Here is a 17,614-nt window from a genome sequence, read left to right on the forward strand (position 1 = left end):
CGGAGCTCCTCTCACTAGCCCGCCGATTTGGAAAAAGGCGGTAGCGGTGACCTGGCGTGTCGGGTTTTCTTCTTTTTTGAGTACGCTGCTCTTTGTGTGGAAGAAGTGCAGCCCTCACAGCGGTCTGCTCGCGGAGGGGCTAGAGAAGCTGCTTAGTCCTCCTGCTCCTCTTGCGAACTCGTATTCCCTGCCTGCAGCGCACCGTTTTCGGGGCCCCGCCTGACGTGAGGTGATTTCCTTTCCCCGCTTGTAACGCTAGCCAAGGGAGGAGGAGGCCGTTCGCGCGCAAGCCTGCGCTCGCGACGTGCCTTATGTCCCCTGGCCGGTGCCGGCATCTGCCGAAAGACGGAAGGGAGGTGCTGGTCACCGCGGTGAGCTGGGGGACACATGGTTGGGGCACAGTGTTCCCGTGCGAGGAAGGGCTGTTGGTGCCGCTGGTCGTATAATGGTCGCTAAAAGTCTGCTTCTTGTTCTTGTTGCTTAGGAGTGAGAAGGATGGACGAAACTGCTGCAGATTTGAAACAAGAGCCGCCAAACATGTGCAATAACGTTCAAATACATGTGGAAGTTCATCAGAATTCAGTCAGGTCTCTCTTGCCCTTTAGTCTCTCGCAACCTATAGTGAATTTTAAGTTTGAATCATAGTAGTGGAAAAAGCATGTGCACATAAAAACAGTAAAGGAAACACTGAAATGGAATGAACTATGTTGGAAAGGATCTCTGGAAATTGTCTCTTTCCAGCTTACTGCTGAAGGCAGGGCCAATTAGATCAGATTATACAGGGACTTGGTTAATTATGTTTTGAGATTACACAGTCTCTCTTGACATCTGATCCAGTGTTTGACCCACTGTCCTCATGCTGGGAAGAACATTTTCTTGTCTGATTAGAACTTTGCTTGCCACAGCTTGTGTCTGTTGCCTTTTGTCATTGTGCTGTGCACCTGCAAGAGTCTTGCTTTGTGTTCTCTTTACACAACCATGAGTTTCCCCACAGCTGAGAGCTGGAGGTTGAACAAACCCATTTCTCCCAGCTTTTCTCTGTGTATCGTGTGATCAAGTCTTACAGTTGTGTTGGTGGCCATCATTTGGACTTGCTCCAGTATATATATCTCTTTTACAAGTAGAGCCCAAAACTAGACACTGTATCTAGATGCGGTCTCACAGACAGCCAATGAGAAGGAAAGAATCTCTTCCCTTAATATTTAGTCTGTACTCTTGGTAGCACAACCTTTTAAAATAAGGTTGGCCTTCTTTGTGGCAGGTGTATACCACTGACTCACTACCAACTTGTTGCCCCCTAGTGCCTACACGTCTTTTTGTGCAAAGCTGCTTTTCATCTACTTGGCCTCTGTTCTGTACTGCTGTCTGGGTGATAGGTACGGAGGCAGAATTTCACATTTACTTTTGTTGAACTTCAAGAGGTTCGTGCCAAACCATTACATCAGCCTGCAGAAGTCTCTATCTGAATGGCAGCCTTGGTCTCTTGCATATTGATAGTCCTTCCTGCTCTGGTGTCACCCATAAAGTTGTTTCAGCTGCACTCTATCCTGTTGTCCAGGGTGTTATCGAAGATGTGAAAACAGTGTTGGTCCTAATTCCCTCACCCCCTTCCTGCCTCACATACTTACTTGCAGCTTCACTTGGACTACTAATTGTTCCGAGCAGGACAGTCCAACCACCTTGTTATCCATTCATCCACTCCTTATCTTACTAATTTGGCTATCAAGATACTATGGGTGAGTATGTTGAAGGTCTTGTAAAGGTCAAGGTGTAAAATATCCACTATCATCAGGCTTGAAAAGACAAGATACTGCATTGAAGTTGCAAACTTAAGTTAACATCTTTCTGGAATTTTAAAATGCTATGCCTTTTCCCTTAGTTTTACTGGAGTTCTTCATATAGCACCCAGAGGTATCAGTTGTCCTTAGGAGTGAAAGCATAACTGAGTTTCCAAGCTAACTAAGCTCAGTCTAGTAGCTTGGCTATGAGTTTCACTATTATTCCTGATGATACACAGTCAGCATAACTGATTTCTGTTCTTGAAAGCTTTTAGTTTTGTCATTCCAGGTCCCTTGATATGATTGCAAGCAGATCAAGTACTCTTCCCTTGCCTGTGCCTTTTAATGCAAAAGTATCAAACTCATTGCTTGTGCAAACAAACTGAATTTGATAATTTGTTTCTGTTATAGTGGTGGGTGTTTGTTTGTTTGTTTGTTTTTAAATGGAGGCTGTTTTCTGTGTAGGCTTAGTTTATTAAATAAACCATTCTGATATTAGTTGCCTTATAAATGTCAGTGCCATAAATAACGCTGTTTCTTTCTTATTAGCACGGCAAAGAAAGAAGATATCAGGATGAGTGTCCTAAAACTGTTGAACAGACATAACATCGTGTTCGGTGATTACAAGTGGACAGAGTTTGATGATGGTTTCCTTAACAGCAATGTGCAGTCTGTGTCAATTGTGGATACAGAGCTGCAACTAAAAGAAAGACAGGTATTTACAATCAAGAATGTACAGCCTTGTTAATAGGTATGTGAAATAGTAGGTAGACTTGTGATAGTCTAAGCAAGGTCATATTCCATAAGCAAGGTCTGTAGGAAGAGTATCTTTTACTAGACCAACCGGTATAAATGGGAAAAAGTAGCTATGTTTTTGGGCTTACACCCCATAGTAGGAAGAAACAGTAGGCTTCAAAGCTGAATGCCAGCTGAGTACTGTAACTTTATGTTCTAATTCACTTTGAAGTGAGAAATATCATAGAATCGTGGAATCATAGAATGGTTTGGGTCGGAAGCGGCCCTTAACGACCATCTGGTTCCAACCCTCCTGCCATGGGCAGGGACACCTTCTTCTAGACCAGGCTTCTCAAAGACCTATCCAGCCTGACCTTTAATACTTCCCAGGATGAAATATCCACAGCTTCTCTGGGCAACCTGTTTCAGTGCCTCACCACCCTCTGAGTAAAGAATTTCTTCTTAGTTTAAAGCTGTTACTCCTTGTCCTAACACTACACCCCCTGATAAAGAATCCCTCTCCAGCTTTCCTATAAGACACTCTTAGGTACTGGAAGGCCATTATAAGGTCTCCCTGGAGCCTTCTTTTCTCCAGGCTGAATAAATCCAACATCTTCAGCCTGTCTTCATAGCAGAGGTGCTCCAGCCCTCATCATCCCCTGGACTTTCTCGAACAAGTCCATGTCCTTATGTTGAACACAGTATGAACGCAGCTAAACACAGTAATATGATTTATTAAAAGTCTTTTTATATCTATTCTAGCCTATTGACTTGAGCAAAAGCAGTCTTTCCATTCACATTTTTCATCTGAATGAAGAAGGGCCAAGCTCTGAAAACCTGGAAGAAGATAATGAGGATATCGTTGCAGCTAACCACTGGGTGCTACCTGCAGGTACCCACCCATCTGAAAATTCTGGAAGGTCCAGAGAAATTATAGTGAAAGAAAATCTTGGAAAGGCTAAAAGTGTTTATAGGGCTACCATTTAAAGGTATTATGTGTATCAACTGTAATAACTTTTTCCTTTGTGGGTGGAGCCAATATATATGGCCTTTCTTTTTTATGGTTTTGACTGAGCTACAGGTGGTTCCACAAAATGTCAATTCTGCAGTATTTGTGGTTGGAAGTCACTGATCTTGTGAAATAAATCCTGAAAACATATAGTCAAAATCACAAGCATGCAAATCTTTAACCCTACAGGCAGCATTCCAAACTTTTATTTGTATACCTGCAAGAAACTCATAACTTTAAATATTGGCTTTCCAGAGCCCACTACAGGCTTCCAGCCTCCAAGACAGTGATGCTCTTAAATTTTCAGACTTCAGTGTCTGTACAAAAGCCTTACCTGGAAACGCAACAGAACAGGCACAGGAATGGAAGTGACTTTGAACTCAATTCTTTGTAGGTGTCTGATTCTTTCATCTGTTGCTTTTCTTTTTTTTCTTTTTTTCCCTGTGAAAATTGATGTTTGAAGTAATTTTAGTGTGCTTTCTAGACGCCTGTATTGAAAACCAGGTAGTCTGGGGAAAAAACCTGAGCTTTTAAACGAAATAATACTATCCTGAATTTCTTTTGAGAACTTAATACAACTGTTCATAAAGTTACATACTATCAACCTATTGCAATGAAAATCACAGCAAGTTTTTGTTTAGATATGTAGTCATCCTAATACTGTTGATGCTATTGTCAGCGACTATATCATGTTTTCAGTAAACTTGCAGATTACTTTTCTCTGTCCCTAAAGAAAGTAATTTTTCTAGAGAGAGAAATGTGAAGCTTACTTCACGTGTATGAAGTATGCTTTTCCCCTAGATAGGAACAAACAAGCTGAAGAGATCTAGAGTCCTCAAAGTGTTTTCTGGAAAGAAGAATAAGGCCTTCCTCTGCAACAAAGCATGGCCTGCCTTTTAGTGTTGCCTAATGCTTGGGGAAGTTGCCTTCTGTATTTGGAAAGAGAAGTACAACTGTGAGCTTGAGTTTGAGGAGTGATTCTGTGACATTTCTTGCTCCTTTTATGTTGCGGATAGCCAAAGTATTCAGAACATTTCTCTTTGGGAAGAATTCTGTCTGGTACTTTGACATAATTCTCATATTATTGTGGTTTATAATTCATCACGGTCTTTTTTTGCTTTCTTCTGCTGTAAGGTAGAAGCTAACTGCTAGAAATGATTGATACCCCAAAATCACGACTTTAATTTTTTATGCATTATTCAACTACATGCTTCTTTATTTTCTTCCTTTACATGCTCATGTAAAATAAATAAATAAATAGCTGAGCATAACTTTGGGAGTAGAACCTTCTCCCAGCCCAACTTTTTGCAGCTCTTTACCTTTGGAAAGTATAGCCAGCTACCTCTCCAGTTCAGGATGGAAAAAATATTTGAATAGACAAAATTAAATACTGATTTTTTTTCTTTCTTGTTAAGGTTTTATAGAAAACTGATAGAAGGTTGAAGAAGATTAATTTCTGCTCACAATTATTCAAGGAACTACAAGCTGTAAAACTACTCAATTTGTCTGTTAAAAAGTAGAGTTTGCTTTTTGAGAAAAATCATACATGTATTTTTTTCCATATACTTTCATTGTTCTCATAGCTCTGTTCTTGATCCTTAATTTTAGTTGAGAATAATTTGAAAACTGCTTTGCACTGCAATGATAGATTACGAGTTCTCGGATTGATTTACCTTAAACAGGTGTGTAATGTATTGCTTCCACAGCTGAATTCCATGGCCTTTGGGAAAGTCTTATATATGACACTGAAGTAAAATCACACGTAAGTTGAAAATTAATAACAATTAAAATTGCTTGAGGAGAAGTAAGAGTTGAAGTGTAGCCTGTATGAAGTTGCTGCATCCTTTGGAAAAGTTATTTGGAAATAACAAACTTGAGAAAGAATTCTTATGTCTGCTTTTTACAATTCTACTTTATGAAGGGTAGTATAGTGTTAGCCATTTTGCAAAGCTTTACATTGTTGTCAAAATTTCTGTGTAATTGTTGGTACTTCCATGCTTTTCTGATGTATGCTTAACAAAAGAAGATGGAGCTGATGTTTTGAGACTAAACATCGTATCTCAAGAGGTGTATGAGTAGGTATGACTGTGAAGTCTGCTTTGCAAAAAAAAATCTCAGTTTCCATGTTAAAAGCTTCAGTGAAGGCCATTCCACAAATTAGAATTAATTTCTTCAGATATGTTAGCTTATTTAAAACAAAACAAAACAGGTAAAATCAGAAGTTTAACCTCTGGAGGTGTTGTTTTGGTAGCTACTTACAAATTCTTAGAATAATTTCACTTTTGCTTTAGACATGTTCAGCAGCCTGCCTTGAAGAAAGTAATTGATGTTCTCTGCAATGGAGTAGAAATTCACTTGATTATAACACTGCACCTTTTTAAAAGGCTGATTAATCATATGCTTTCCTAGAAGGGGAGAAGAAAATGGGTGGAAAAATTAACTCCAAAGAGGCCTAGAAAAATGTATGCAGCGTTCTTTGAAATCAGTTCTGTTTTGTGAAGGTCCTAAGAGATATGTTGTGTAATACGTGTGAGTTTTTTAATGATAAGGAAATTTGGTGGCTTGCTGTCACTAAAAGAGAACAGTGTTTCTCTCAGCTGTATTCTCAGTGCTTCCCTTCTACTGGCATTCTTGTTACCCTTGCAGTTAACTAATTGAGGAAACACAATCACAAAACGTCCAACTTATTGTGTGATGGGCTGATTGCCACCTGGTATTGTCCCAGGAATTGGTTCAGTGTGACTTCAGCCAGTGGTCATGCAACAAAACTAGTAGGTGCAGCTAGGTGGAGGAAAATGGGAGTTGGTCTGTGTGCTTCTGGCAGCAGCGAGACGATTGGTTTAGTGGTAATATAGATCTGCAACGTTACTGTTCATACAGATGCACATTGAATGATTTGACTAGAACGAGTGCACTCCCATTCGAGTGCTGGTAAGGGATCCAGAAGAAACAAAACTGTTCCATGGGTTCATTTTCTAGCTTGAAGATTCTGTGCTTTCATTAGAGGTTGTGATGGTAACTCCAAGAGGTTGTAGAACTGTAACCTGAAATTAAATAATTGTGATGTGAGTAAAAGTCACAAGTGATTCAGTTGCTCTTATGACAGCATTTCATAAGTTGTTTATTATGCCTATTTAAAAGAAAAAAATGCTTCTATGTCAAGTTTTTGGACACACGTAACTAATTTACTAGCTTGTTTATAACACCATAGATACAGTATTTTCACTTAAAGGTTTATAATCATAAACTCTGTAACAAAGCAAAACATTCTAGTACTTGTTCATTTGTAAGGTAAACATCAATTAACGTATCAGCGTTTGTCTGATTTATGGAACTGCTTTCCAAATCATCTGTGAAATGACAAGACTACATAGACTTATTGATGTAATAAATACCTGTGAGTAGAACACTGACTGTAAGTGTATGTTGGTAGAGGGGAAGTGCTAGCTTTTAATGACTAAAACTGGAACTAGTTAACTTCTGTAAAAGTTGCTGTGATGAATGGTCACTTAAACTATGGAACTGGCTGGTTATGGTTGGACTTTGCAGACTCTGAAATGGTTCCTGTTAAGTTTTAAAATATTACGTTGACAGAGTGATGCTATTGGCAAATATGCTGAGTGAAGTTCAGGGTGTTTTTTGTTGTGTTGTTTGTTTTGTTTTGTTTCTGCTCCTTAATTGCTCCATTCTGTGGTATGGGTTATTTCAGGAATACTGTTTATTGTCTTATTTATGTTAAATGGAGCACAATACAGGTAATGATAATAGAAAATAAAATGATATCAGCTGTTAGAGGTAATAATCAGTATACATTCACACCTCAGGTTCATATTCATTTCATGGAAAGAGTTCTCTACTGGCTTACTCTAGATAATGAAGTAATTTTGTATTTAGAAATAAGCATTCAAGGAAGGTACATGCAACTTTGCTTTTTTGGAACCTACAAACCAATCTACACATTGCTTACAGCAGCTGATACAAATGCTTCAGTAGAAAGTAACTAAATGTGACAGTAAATGCTCTGTTTGATGGGTAGACTACAGCAGACTAAACAGATGTGTTACTTGTAATAAAAGTTAAACAGAAACCAGAGTCTGATCCTCTGACCCTCTGTGCTTGGGCAGCTCGTGAATTAAGCACACACTAGAAGTGGGAGAGTAGACAATGAAAATAATTTAACTTCCATAAAAGCATTTAATTTATTCATGTAAAAGGTCTAGACTCTATTTGTGCTCCGTAAATGCTATTCTTTTTCCTGAGGGCAGGGAGGAAATGAATTTCGAACCTTTGCAGAAGGAAACTGGGACTTGGTCTGAGAGACTTAAACCCAATGATTTTTGTTGTTGTTGTTTTTGTTTTGTTTTTGTTTGAGTACATGATAGAGATAACTAGGAGACTGTCCATTTGTAATTGTATTTGCTGATACATCTCTAATTTGTGTCTTTTTCCCCCCCCCCAACCCCGGTCTTCAATTAGTTACTTGATTATGTGACAACAACATTACTGTTTTCTGACAGAAATGTTGACAGCAACCTGATATCATGGAACAGAGTTGTTCTGCTGCATGGTAAGAATTATCTGTCTTAAAACAAGTTGATTCATTGGCCACCTGTTTATACTTTCCTTTTGAAGAACTTGTATAGCGCTTCTTATGTTTAGCAAAATTATATACGTGTTCTTGTGTTATAGCAGCTGTGCTTTTGGAAGCATTATAATGCAGTACAAATTTAGATGAAAAGTAATGTCATAATCAAATCAGTATTCACATTTACTAGGTTTTGCAGGAACTTTATTGTTGATACGTTATAAATTTTATAGTTCATGTTTTTAATTTTCATTTTTAAGTGATATTACTGCTTTTGTATAAAGTGCGAAAAATGTTGTAGCTACTGAGCACATTAGGAACCAGTTTAGTTACAGTTCTTCCGCAGTATTAAAATTCATTAATTATGGCTTTCTTACAAATACTTTTGAGGAAACTGCAAAATTGATCCAAGTGTGCTATTACTAACAGTATATTCTGTTGTCCAGTGTAAAGGCAGTACCCTCACTTATTTCGTTAGCACTATTTCATTTAAGTTGTAGTGTTCAATCACTCCTATTTTACCGTGGAAGTTATACCATAAATGAGATGGACATCAACTGAATTCATATTGTTGCAAATTGCAGCATGTTATTGATTAATTGCAATTTTGTCATCCAGAATGGTATTCAAAAAAACTAAAGGTCATAGTGGAAATGTTTGTTATGAGTGTATTTGTTTGAGTGTATTTGTTATGATTCCACTTAAGTTATAATATTTAATGCATCTAGTTCAATGAACTATTTAAAATCAAGATTTTCTTCCTTGGTTATTTATCAGTTTAGAAGCTGCAGGATGTCTTTGTTTGGAAAGCTATTTATTTTAGACTGTTGACAATATATCTATAATAGATATATTTAATTTTGGTAATGAGCTCTTTATTGTGATCACAATGAAGTTAATACTGGGAAATCTAAAACTCTTGTAGTGCAAAATACAACATTTATGGTATAATGGTGGTACTGACTTTGAATGGAAGTACTGTCAGCTGGTTGCTGTCATCCATTTGTTCAGCATTCACAAATCAATCTCCATACATTCATGTTCTGTTTAAATATGTTTGCCTGTTTGGAGAAAATCTGTGTGGCTCTTTTATAGGGCCTCAAGCTATATCCAAAAGGTTTGTCCTGTAGCACACTTCCTAAGATGCTCTGGGCTACCCCAGTGTGTAGATTCTGGTAAAGTGAACAGCTGATCAAACTGGGCATAATGGATTTCTGTTTTTGCATGTTAGAAGGGTATGTTATAGGAAGGTAAAAGTTTAAGCAAAGCACAAATTTTTTGAGAATGATAATAAGCATAAGCCTTGCTAGGGTGAAACACTTTTCTCTTGTAGAATTTGGTTATTTTAATTCTATGGTGTCTGTGTACAAGCTGTTATACATATCATATACATAGCATGTTATACATACGTTATACATAATCATAATTTACAATGTAAAAATTAAAAGCTGACAACAGAGCACAGCTCTAAAATTGTAGTGAGTAAGCAAACTTCTCAAAAGACCCTGATGTTCCCAATCCTGTCTGCTGTAATTCTACAATTAGTGTCGTAATGAAATACAGTAATTAAAAAGATGTTAGGTGTCATTAACTATCTGTTGCAGATTCCGTGTAATATATTGTATGAATTTGATTTGAATTCAGGCCCTCCTGGAACTGGTAAAACCTCTCTCTGTAAAGCATTGGCTCAGAAGCTGACAATACGATTGTCGTACAGGTGATCTTTTTGGAACTTCTTCACTTTAATTTATTGTTTTTAAATGTTCTTTTTTAATAGCCCAAAGATGTTTAATACTTGATTTCAAGTAACTGCTGCCAAGCGCTAAGGTTCGTAGCTCTAGCCTGGCAGTAAAATTAATCTGATATAAAAAAGAGACTAGCTATGGTGTTATAAATCCTTTTAAAATGTCTAATTATTTGAGCCAAGTTACAAAAAACAAATTCAAGTGGCAGTATTGTCATTTCTTTGTGCTCGTATTGTACATTTGTGAAGAATAAAGGATCACAGGTTATTATGCCTGCTATTTGAATCTTCATGATTAATAAAACTTGTTTTTAGTAGGTAGTGATTTTGGTGCCAGTTTGTTTCATACTTGAATTGTCTGAATGCCACAGTCAGCAGAGGTCAATCTATATATCAGACAAGTAGAGGAGTTAACCGTAAACTTCTTTGCAACGAATAGCTAAATAAAAAAGCTTCACATGGTAAATAAGCTTCATGCTTTTATACATGTTCTTACTTGCTATACTAAACAAAATCTTACAAGAATGATGCCATTAACATGGAAGCAGTTTCCTAAACTATGTGGAAATAGCAACCAAAACTGTTCTAATGAAGGAATCCTGATAGCAATTTAATGTGAAAAATTCTAGTGTGACATGTTTCTGGAAGTTATAATTAAAAACAAAACGGGTGTTATGTTTTTAGAACTAAGTAGTTTAAAGTACTAATTCATAAAATTCCAGGCTTGAAATGGAGAGAGTGAGACTTATGGGAGTTACTGATATCACTGACTTTTATTTACAATGCAACAGAATTGATGCTTCTTTTTCCCTTCCTAATTTAGGTATAAGTATGGACAGTTAATTGAGATAAACAGCCATAGCCTTTTCTCTAAATGGTTTTCTGAGGTAGGTATTGATGTAGCTTATTAAATAGACTCTGTTTTATTATAAACTACACTGTAATCTGTTCAGTTTGGTTCATAAAATAAGTTTTTGCACCAGAAGTTATTCAGGATACTTAATGTGTTTGAAAACACTTAAATAGAAGCTATGGTAGTGTCTTAGTTAAAAGAACAATAATAAAAAGCCTACAGAGTTTTCCATTCTTAAACTTGGAAAGACTTGGAAAGTGATACGGTATGGGATTAGTTAAACATACGTATATGCTCTCTTTCTAGAGTGGCAAGCTCGTAACCAAGATGTTCCAGAAGATTCAAGAGTTAATTGATGACAAAGATGCTCTTGTATTTGTACTGATCGATGAGGTATGATTCTAATAGTATTGATGTACATTAAAACTTAGCAGAAAGTAAATTATGGGTAGGAAAGTGTGATAATACTCAAAGTGTAATAAAATCATATTTAGCCTTTTTTTCTTTTTAGTAAGTTACATAATTTTGCGCAGAGGAGTAAATTTTAATCTCAACTGGCAGATTTGAGAGATTTGGGAAGGACACAATGTGATTTAACAGACAAATTCCAGTTGAAAATTAAGCAAAACCTTTTTTGGTGCCATTTACCTTGCTGCTGTGTCTTTATAAATTGAATATTGTTTTAAGCTTCTAAATAGCCTGGATTTGTATTAACAGTGCTCTTACTAGAGTTGTAAAGTTCTAAAAAGAATTAATTTGATTTCAGTTAATTGTCTCATTTCTCTGCACGGTCTTGTACACGTAAGCAAGTTAATACATAAGTACTTTATTAGCTTTCTTATATTGGAGTTCCTATGGGGAAGCTTGTTTTAAATTTGATTTATTTGTTTTGTTCTTTTTATTTCCCAGAAATTAAATTACTGAAAACAGTAATTTTTCATTTACTTAATTTACTGAAAACAGACCTTGCTGTCTGAACAGGGATTTCAGTTATTACATTTTGCTTCCTTGACATTCTTTTCTCTCTCTCCCTAAATTCGTACTTAACAAAAGATTTTGAAGGTGAAATTTCAGATACTATTCTCAAGAACCTGGAGATGTATTGTATTATTTGCCAGCATTCCAGATATGCAATGTTTTGTGTGGGTGGTTTTTTTGTTTGTTTTGGATTTGTAGGTGGAAAGCCTCACAGCAGCTCGCAGTGCCTTCAAGGCAGGCACAGAGCCTTCAGATGCTATTCGTGTGGTGAATGCTGTACTGACACAAATAGATCAGATTAAAAGGTAAACTTACGTTATTACAACAGCGAAAGGTAACTGGCAACTTCATGATTCCTGCTAAATCTTAATTCCCAGTTAGAATACTAATCCTAATTGGTTAATGAACTATTATTGATTAATGGTGCTAATTATGAAAAGTAATTAGAGTAATCCAGTAGAATATTTTGCATGTGAATAGGTGAACAAATGTGGATTTGATAATCTACAGATAATATAATTCCATTAAAGCTGGTGAGAGATATAGCACAGATGGTCATAGTAACTGCTTCGGAGGGATAAGAATAAGATCAATGAAGAATGCATTCATCAGTAACAGCTCCTAGATGTTAGTCTCAAGCAGATGTGTACAACATTTGGCTTAGAATCAATCACTAATGGTACTTGGTCCACTTCACGTGCTGGATTTAGTGCAGCACATCTCTTGTTTTTTTTCTTGCCACTTCCCTCACTTCTTGGGCATATTTGGCTCTGTTTGGAGAAAGAAAGGTGCCCTGGTATTTTTGGCCCTGTCTTGATGCTAATGAAAAGCAAGTGGCTTATTCAGCCATACAGTTCACAGGCTTCATCTAAATATAACTGTGATTAAAATTTTTGTTTCAGTATTTGTTAGAGTGAGTTGGTACCTCAGTTGAAGCTCATTCTAACGTCATACACAGTAGAATGTATCACATTAGCAGTTAAACTAAATACTTTCTACTGAATTGAAATTGAGAACATATAGATAAAAGATTCAAATTTACAAGCCTTTGTTTTGTAAACCTATTCATGGCAGAAACTATACTGGTAGACTTTTCATAATAAATAGTTCTATCACTAATAGTTATATCACTTCTAAAATAAGGTTAAAAACTATGGATGCTTGAGAAATAGCTGAAAGAAAGAGACAATGCATTGAAATAGATTGGTGATAACTGACTTGAGAGGATTGTATCATTTAATGTAATTGCTAGCTGACAAAAGTGATAAGACTGCTTATTGCATGAGATGGCTTGAGTTGTAAGAAGGATGGCATCAATTTGCCAGTGCCAAGAGGAGATAATTCTTGAGCATGTGACCTAAAAATCTGCTTTTATCTTGAAGGTATCCCAATGTAGTTATCCTGACTACTTCAAATATTACGGAGAAAATTGACATGGCCTTTGTAGACAGGGCTGACATAAAGCAATATATTGGCCCTCCATCCACTGCAGCAATATTCAGAATATATCTTTCTTGCTTGGAAGAGCTGATGAAGGTAATATTTTGAAAGCAGAACTGTAAAACATCATATTTTAATAAAGTTAATATTTTCATCAACCTTCCTAAATAACAAAAGCACAAAAAATGATTCCTTCTCTGTATTTCCACTCTTACTGTAGAATTTAATTATGAATGTATTTTTAAGGCTTCATACAACAGTGTGTAATTTTTTTTTTTCTAGTGTCAAATAATATACCCTAGACAGCAGCTCTTGACGCTCAGAGAGTTAGAGATGATTGGCTTCGTAGAAAATAATGTGTCGAGGTTAAGCCTTGTACTAAAAGAAATCTCAAGGTAATATTTTTTTAAATTCTACTTGATGTATATATAAAGGAGTTGTGGAATTATGTCTCAAAATAATTGAATTAGATAATAGCTAGATTTCTGAAATGTCTCAGTTGTGTTTTTTTTTTTGTTTAGTTTTTTAATATTGTTGGGATTAGTAAAAAAACAAACAAACAAAAAAAAAAACCAAAAAAAAACAACTTCCAGCAGACAGTAAGTGGAAGCAATCAGGATTGGCAAACATTTTTTTGGCATCAAACCTGGCTTGACTTAGTGCTGTTTCTGGTTTCTGCTCTGCCCTTTAAAGTTCTTTAAATTGCTGCCTGAATTAATGAGATGCCTGAGGTTTTGGTGGATATTGTGAATTGTAATGCAGTTTATTGGAAATAGCCTTGGCCTTATTTCCTGCCAAGAAAGTGTCTCTGAATACCTTGCAAGGTAATACCTTGCTACTAGGTAGCAAGATTTAAGTGGTCAGAAAAAAAAGGGAATGAAGTGTAAGTGGAGAGTGTTGCAGTTATCAGAGTAGCAGTTATCTGAGTATGCTAGTAAAGCAAATGTTTTCTCTACAGCATAGCAATTCTTGAAACAATAAAACTATATTCACAATATCGAGCAATATTTTTTTCCAAAGTGCTGGTCTCTATGAACAAAGTAAAATAACATTCAAGTCAAAAAAGTGTTTTATTGTTGTTGTTCTTCCCCTTTCCATTCCTGAAGTATGTGTAATTTCTACTTAAATTGGGTTCTACATACACAGAGGGGTGCTAGGAGGAGACTGAGACATATATCAAGTAGGTGAAGTAGAACGTGTATGTAAATGGTGGGAATCAATGGACTGCGTTAGCAGTGAGGTCCAGCCTTCAAAATAAATTTATCAAGTCCTTCCAAGTGTGTATGGAAGGTTATATCTATACTATACGCTTTCAGTGTAGACATTCCCCCCCAAATTCATGAGATACATCACAGTGATGGGAAAAGCATGATGTAAGCTTTAGGCAGGCAAATAACGGATATTTCTCTATCCTTGTTTGCTTCTTTGTACCATGTGGCCTCCCACACATTTGTCTGTTCACGTCCAGCTTCTGCTAAAAAAGCTGCAATTGAGCTCCTTAATACTAGGTATTTTGATTTGAGTTTATTTAGAGGAACTTATGGGGCAAGCACAAATAAAGGAAATTTCATCTTTTAAGAGTAGATATGTAGCATTTAAGCAGTGCTTGTGTCTGTTTTATTATAGAAGAAGTGAAGGTCTTAGTGGCCGGGTCCTGAGAAAGCTTCCTTTCCTAGCACATGCACTTTATATTCAAGTAAGTCTATTCTACTCTGTATATCTTGTTTTGGGTTTGATTTGGAGACAGGTGGGAAGACATTTGGACACTAGCCTGAAGTAAAAGATTGGTCCTAAAATATTTTGCTAATCTAAAGGACACTCTTTCTACCAAGTTCTAGAATGAAACAGTCTGTGCAGCCCATAATTTAAAAGGAGATCAAAGAAGACTGATTTCACAACTGATATGTTGTGATAGAACACTAATATTTCTTCTCTGAGGCTTTGTTGCTGAAATAAAACCCTGTCACTTCATAAATAATGCATATTTGTTCAAACATTTGAAGTAAATCCACAGTAATATTGATTGACTCAGGACTTTGCATAGCTTGACTTTGACTGTAGAATGCTAGCTGGTTTAAAATAAAACTTCAGTTTTTTATTTTTAGAATTTTGAGCATTTTGTAACATGGAAGTCAAATAGTTCCCTTTCAAATACTGTGCTTTGTATGTAAATTTTTATGCATGCCTATTGCTGTGGTGGGTCTAACAATGTTTTTTTTTTTTTTTTTTTTGTTCTCCAGTCTCCCAGTGTTACAATGAAAACATTTCTTCAGGCTCTTTCGCTTGTAGTAGACAAGCAATTCGAAGAAAGAAGGAAACTTGCAGACTCTGTGTGATAGTTTAGTGTTTTATACTTTTCTGCATTATTACCTATGAAAAGTATATACTTCTTGCAAAGAAACTGTGCAGTTGTTACGCATATGTAAAACAGATTGTCAACACCTTAAAAAACCTGGAATGCCTAATCTAGTTTTTTCAAAACATTCATTAATAAACAATTTTTACAGCACACTTTGCAAAAGCTTTATTTCAAATGCAGTGAGACAATTGGAAGCTGACTTTCAGGAAGAGTTTTTACATTACTTGCGGTTATTAAAAGTGAGCAGACTTCCGTTCCTCATTTCTTAACTTTCTGTGCATGCATCAGTTCTTTTATTTCCAGTTTCTTTCAAATTTTAAAAGCAATAGAAATTCAGTCTTTGATGTGTGCACTAATGCACTGATAATTACTACTGAAATAATAATGAAACTAGAAAAGACCTGAAGTGCTCACTTGATAGCCCAGCCCTTTTATACTGACATGTTTTTACCCTGAAACTTAATATATCAAGTTTAATTTATATTATTTACACCAGCTTCAAAAGTTTAAGCTCAAGAGATCATTTAACTGGATTTTTACAATACTGCTTCTTTGTGTTGCTGCAAATAGGCCATCACTCGCTGAAAGGCAACTAAAATGTGCAACAAAGTTTCTTCAAAATGAATGAAGGTTCTTTTTTGTTTACTTGGTTTGTTTTTTTTAATGTAGATATGACATCAAAGTTACAAATTGTCTGTGGGGTGGTAAATATTTTGTAGTGGAAAAAAAGAAAAACAAAAAACATGTATCCAGTCTCTAAAGGGCCAGAGACAACTTTTATGTAGTAATTACATATTCTATATAATACTGATTACAAAACTGACAATTCTTCATTTTCTTTTACAAGCATTTCATCTTCAGCCAGTTGAAAGAATGAAATGGAAGGGAGTTTCCAGATTAGCAGTTGAATTTTCCTTAAACAAAGATAAAATAGTGAGCTTTAAGTAGATGCTATGCAGTTAATGCACACCTCCTAATCATTAGTATTAGAAATATTCTAATGATGCTATGTTTCCTTACTTCTTTTAAAGTCAATGTTACAGTATACTTTCATGAGATGAAAGATTTGGTCATGAGCTGTTTTCACTGCCTCAAGATCCATATGTTCTTCTGACTTGGTATCACTTTAGTGGTGATATTGGTGCTAGGGGGAAGGCTGGACCACATGATCTTGTAGGTCTTTCCCAACCTTAATGATTATGATTCTATGATCCTATATATATAGACTGCTTCTAATTCTTTAAGACACTACATGGCAAGCATGAATCCTTAAGTTTTAAAGCAGTCATCTAAATGCTGACTGAAACTCTCAAAAGTCAAAATGAGCAAGAGTTGGCTGCAGTGAAAATATCCTCTTTAAAATGGTAATTTTAATGCATTGTAACAACTTACATCTTTAGACTTAGCCTTAGAGAAAGGGATATTATGGTGACGCAGTGAAAACTCAATAACTGAAGCAGGTATTCTTTATTAGGGTGCCGGGGGTGGGAGAGGGGAATCGTTATGCTTAACACACACACCAAGGGTTACTGGCAGTGTGCTTATATTAGTAGGACAAATTTCCCGTAAGTCTCTTGCATATTCATCAGGTCTCTGAAGGATCATTAACATAGGTTCTCACCCCTATTCGCATGCATACTGGAGTCCTTGGGTGGTCCTCCAGCATACTCTGGGGGTTTTTTGTTGAAGGCCAGAAGTCTTCCTCGCTGCTAATCTTCTGACCTTTCCTGTCTTTGACAGACTTCAGCAGTCAAGCCAGTTCTTGCTGGTTCCATTATCTATGCATATAGTCTTTTACTCCCTTATCTTTGGGGTCATCCTGTCCTTCTGGTTAACATACAATTATATTGTATATTTGTATATAATTGTATATACATACAATATATATAATACAATTATGGTAGCTAAGACCTACAGAATCAACATCCTTTATCTTGTTCCCTGTCTCAATGGGATATAGGATGTTTCAAAAAATGCCTACAGAAGCACTGTAATTACAGAATTTTGATGAAAATAAGTTGTTGCAGAACTTGATTCAAAGTTGAAAAAGTTTACCCAACATGGCAGAAGTTACTTGGTATGGAAGTTTAAGCATCTTATTCACAGGGAGGTAGGTCTTGGAAAAACCTGAGA

General features: G+C 36.2%; 1 protein-coding gene across 2 annotated transcripts; it reads left to right on the forward strand.

Annotated features, from left to right (window-relative positions):
• Positions 1–8: 8 nt before the first annotated feature.
• TRIP13 (thyroid hormone receptor interactor 13) lies at positions 9–15,631 on the forward strand. 2 transcript variants are annotated; one of them, XM_035568850.2, is made up of 14 exons: positions 9–371; positions 485–587; positions 2,328–2,493; positions 3,276–3,405; positions 5,229–5,284; positions 7,999–8,089; positions 9,752–9,824; positions 10,675–10,738; positions 11,011–11,097; positions 11,881–11,987; positions 13,065–13,218; positions 13,405–13,517; positions 14,749–14,818; positions 15,363–15,631. In XM_035568850.2, the coding sequence occupies exons 2-14, from the start codon at positions 496–498 to the stop codon at positions 15,456–15,458; spliced, it is 1,299 nt and encodes a 432-aa protein (XP_035424743.1). In that variant the 5' UTR covers positions 9–371; positions 485–495; the 3' UTR covers positions 15,459–15,631. The 2 variants fall into 2 exon arrangements, with proteins under 2 accessions (XP_035424743.1, XP_035424742.1); XM_035568849.2 differs by having other exon boundaries at positions 81–229.
• The last annotated feature ends 1,983 nt before the right edge of the window (positions 15,632–17,614 follow it).

This window comes from Cygnus atratus, chromosome 2 (genome assembly GCF_013377495.2).
Source record: "Cygnus atratus isolate AKBS03 ecotype Queensland, Australia chromosome 2, CAtr_DNAZoo_HiC_assembly, whole genome shotgun sequence".
Classification (NCBI taxonomy): domain Eukaryota; kingdom Metazoa; phylum Chordata; class Aves; order Anseriformes; family Anatidae; genus Cygnus; species Cygnus atratus.

What these genes read in the sequence shown, in the direction of transcription:
- TRIP13 (XM_035568850.2), top strand. Translation starts at nt 496, where the DNA reads ATGGACGAAACTGCTGCAGATTTGAAACAAGAGCCGCCAAACATGTGC. An exon ending in ACACTGAAGTAAAATCACAC is followed by an intron (nt 5,285 to 7,998) that starts GTAAGTTGAAAA and finishes GTCTTCAATTAG; the next exon opens with TTACTTGATTATGTGACAAC. An exon ending in GCTTGGAAGAGCTGATGAAG is followed by an intron (nt 13,219 to 13,404) that starts GTAATATTTTGA and finishes TTTTTTTTCTAG; the next exon opens with TGTCAAATAATATACCCTAG.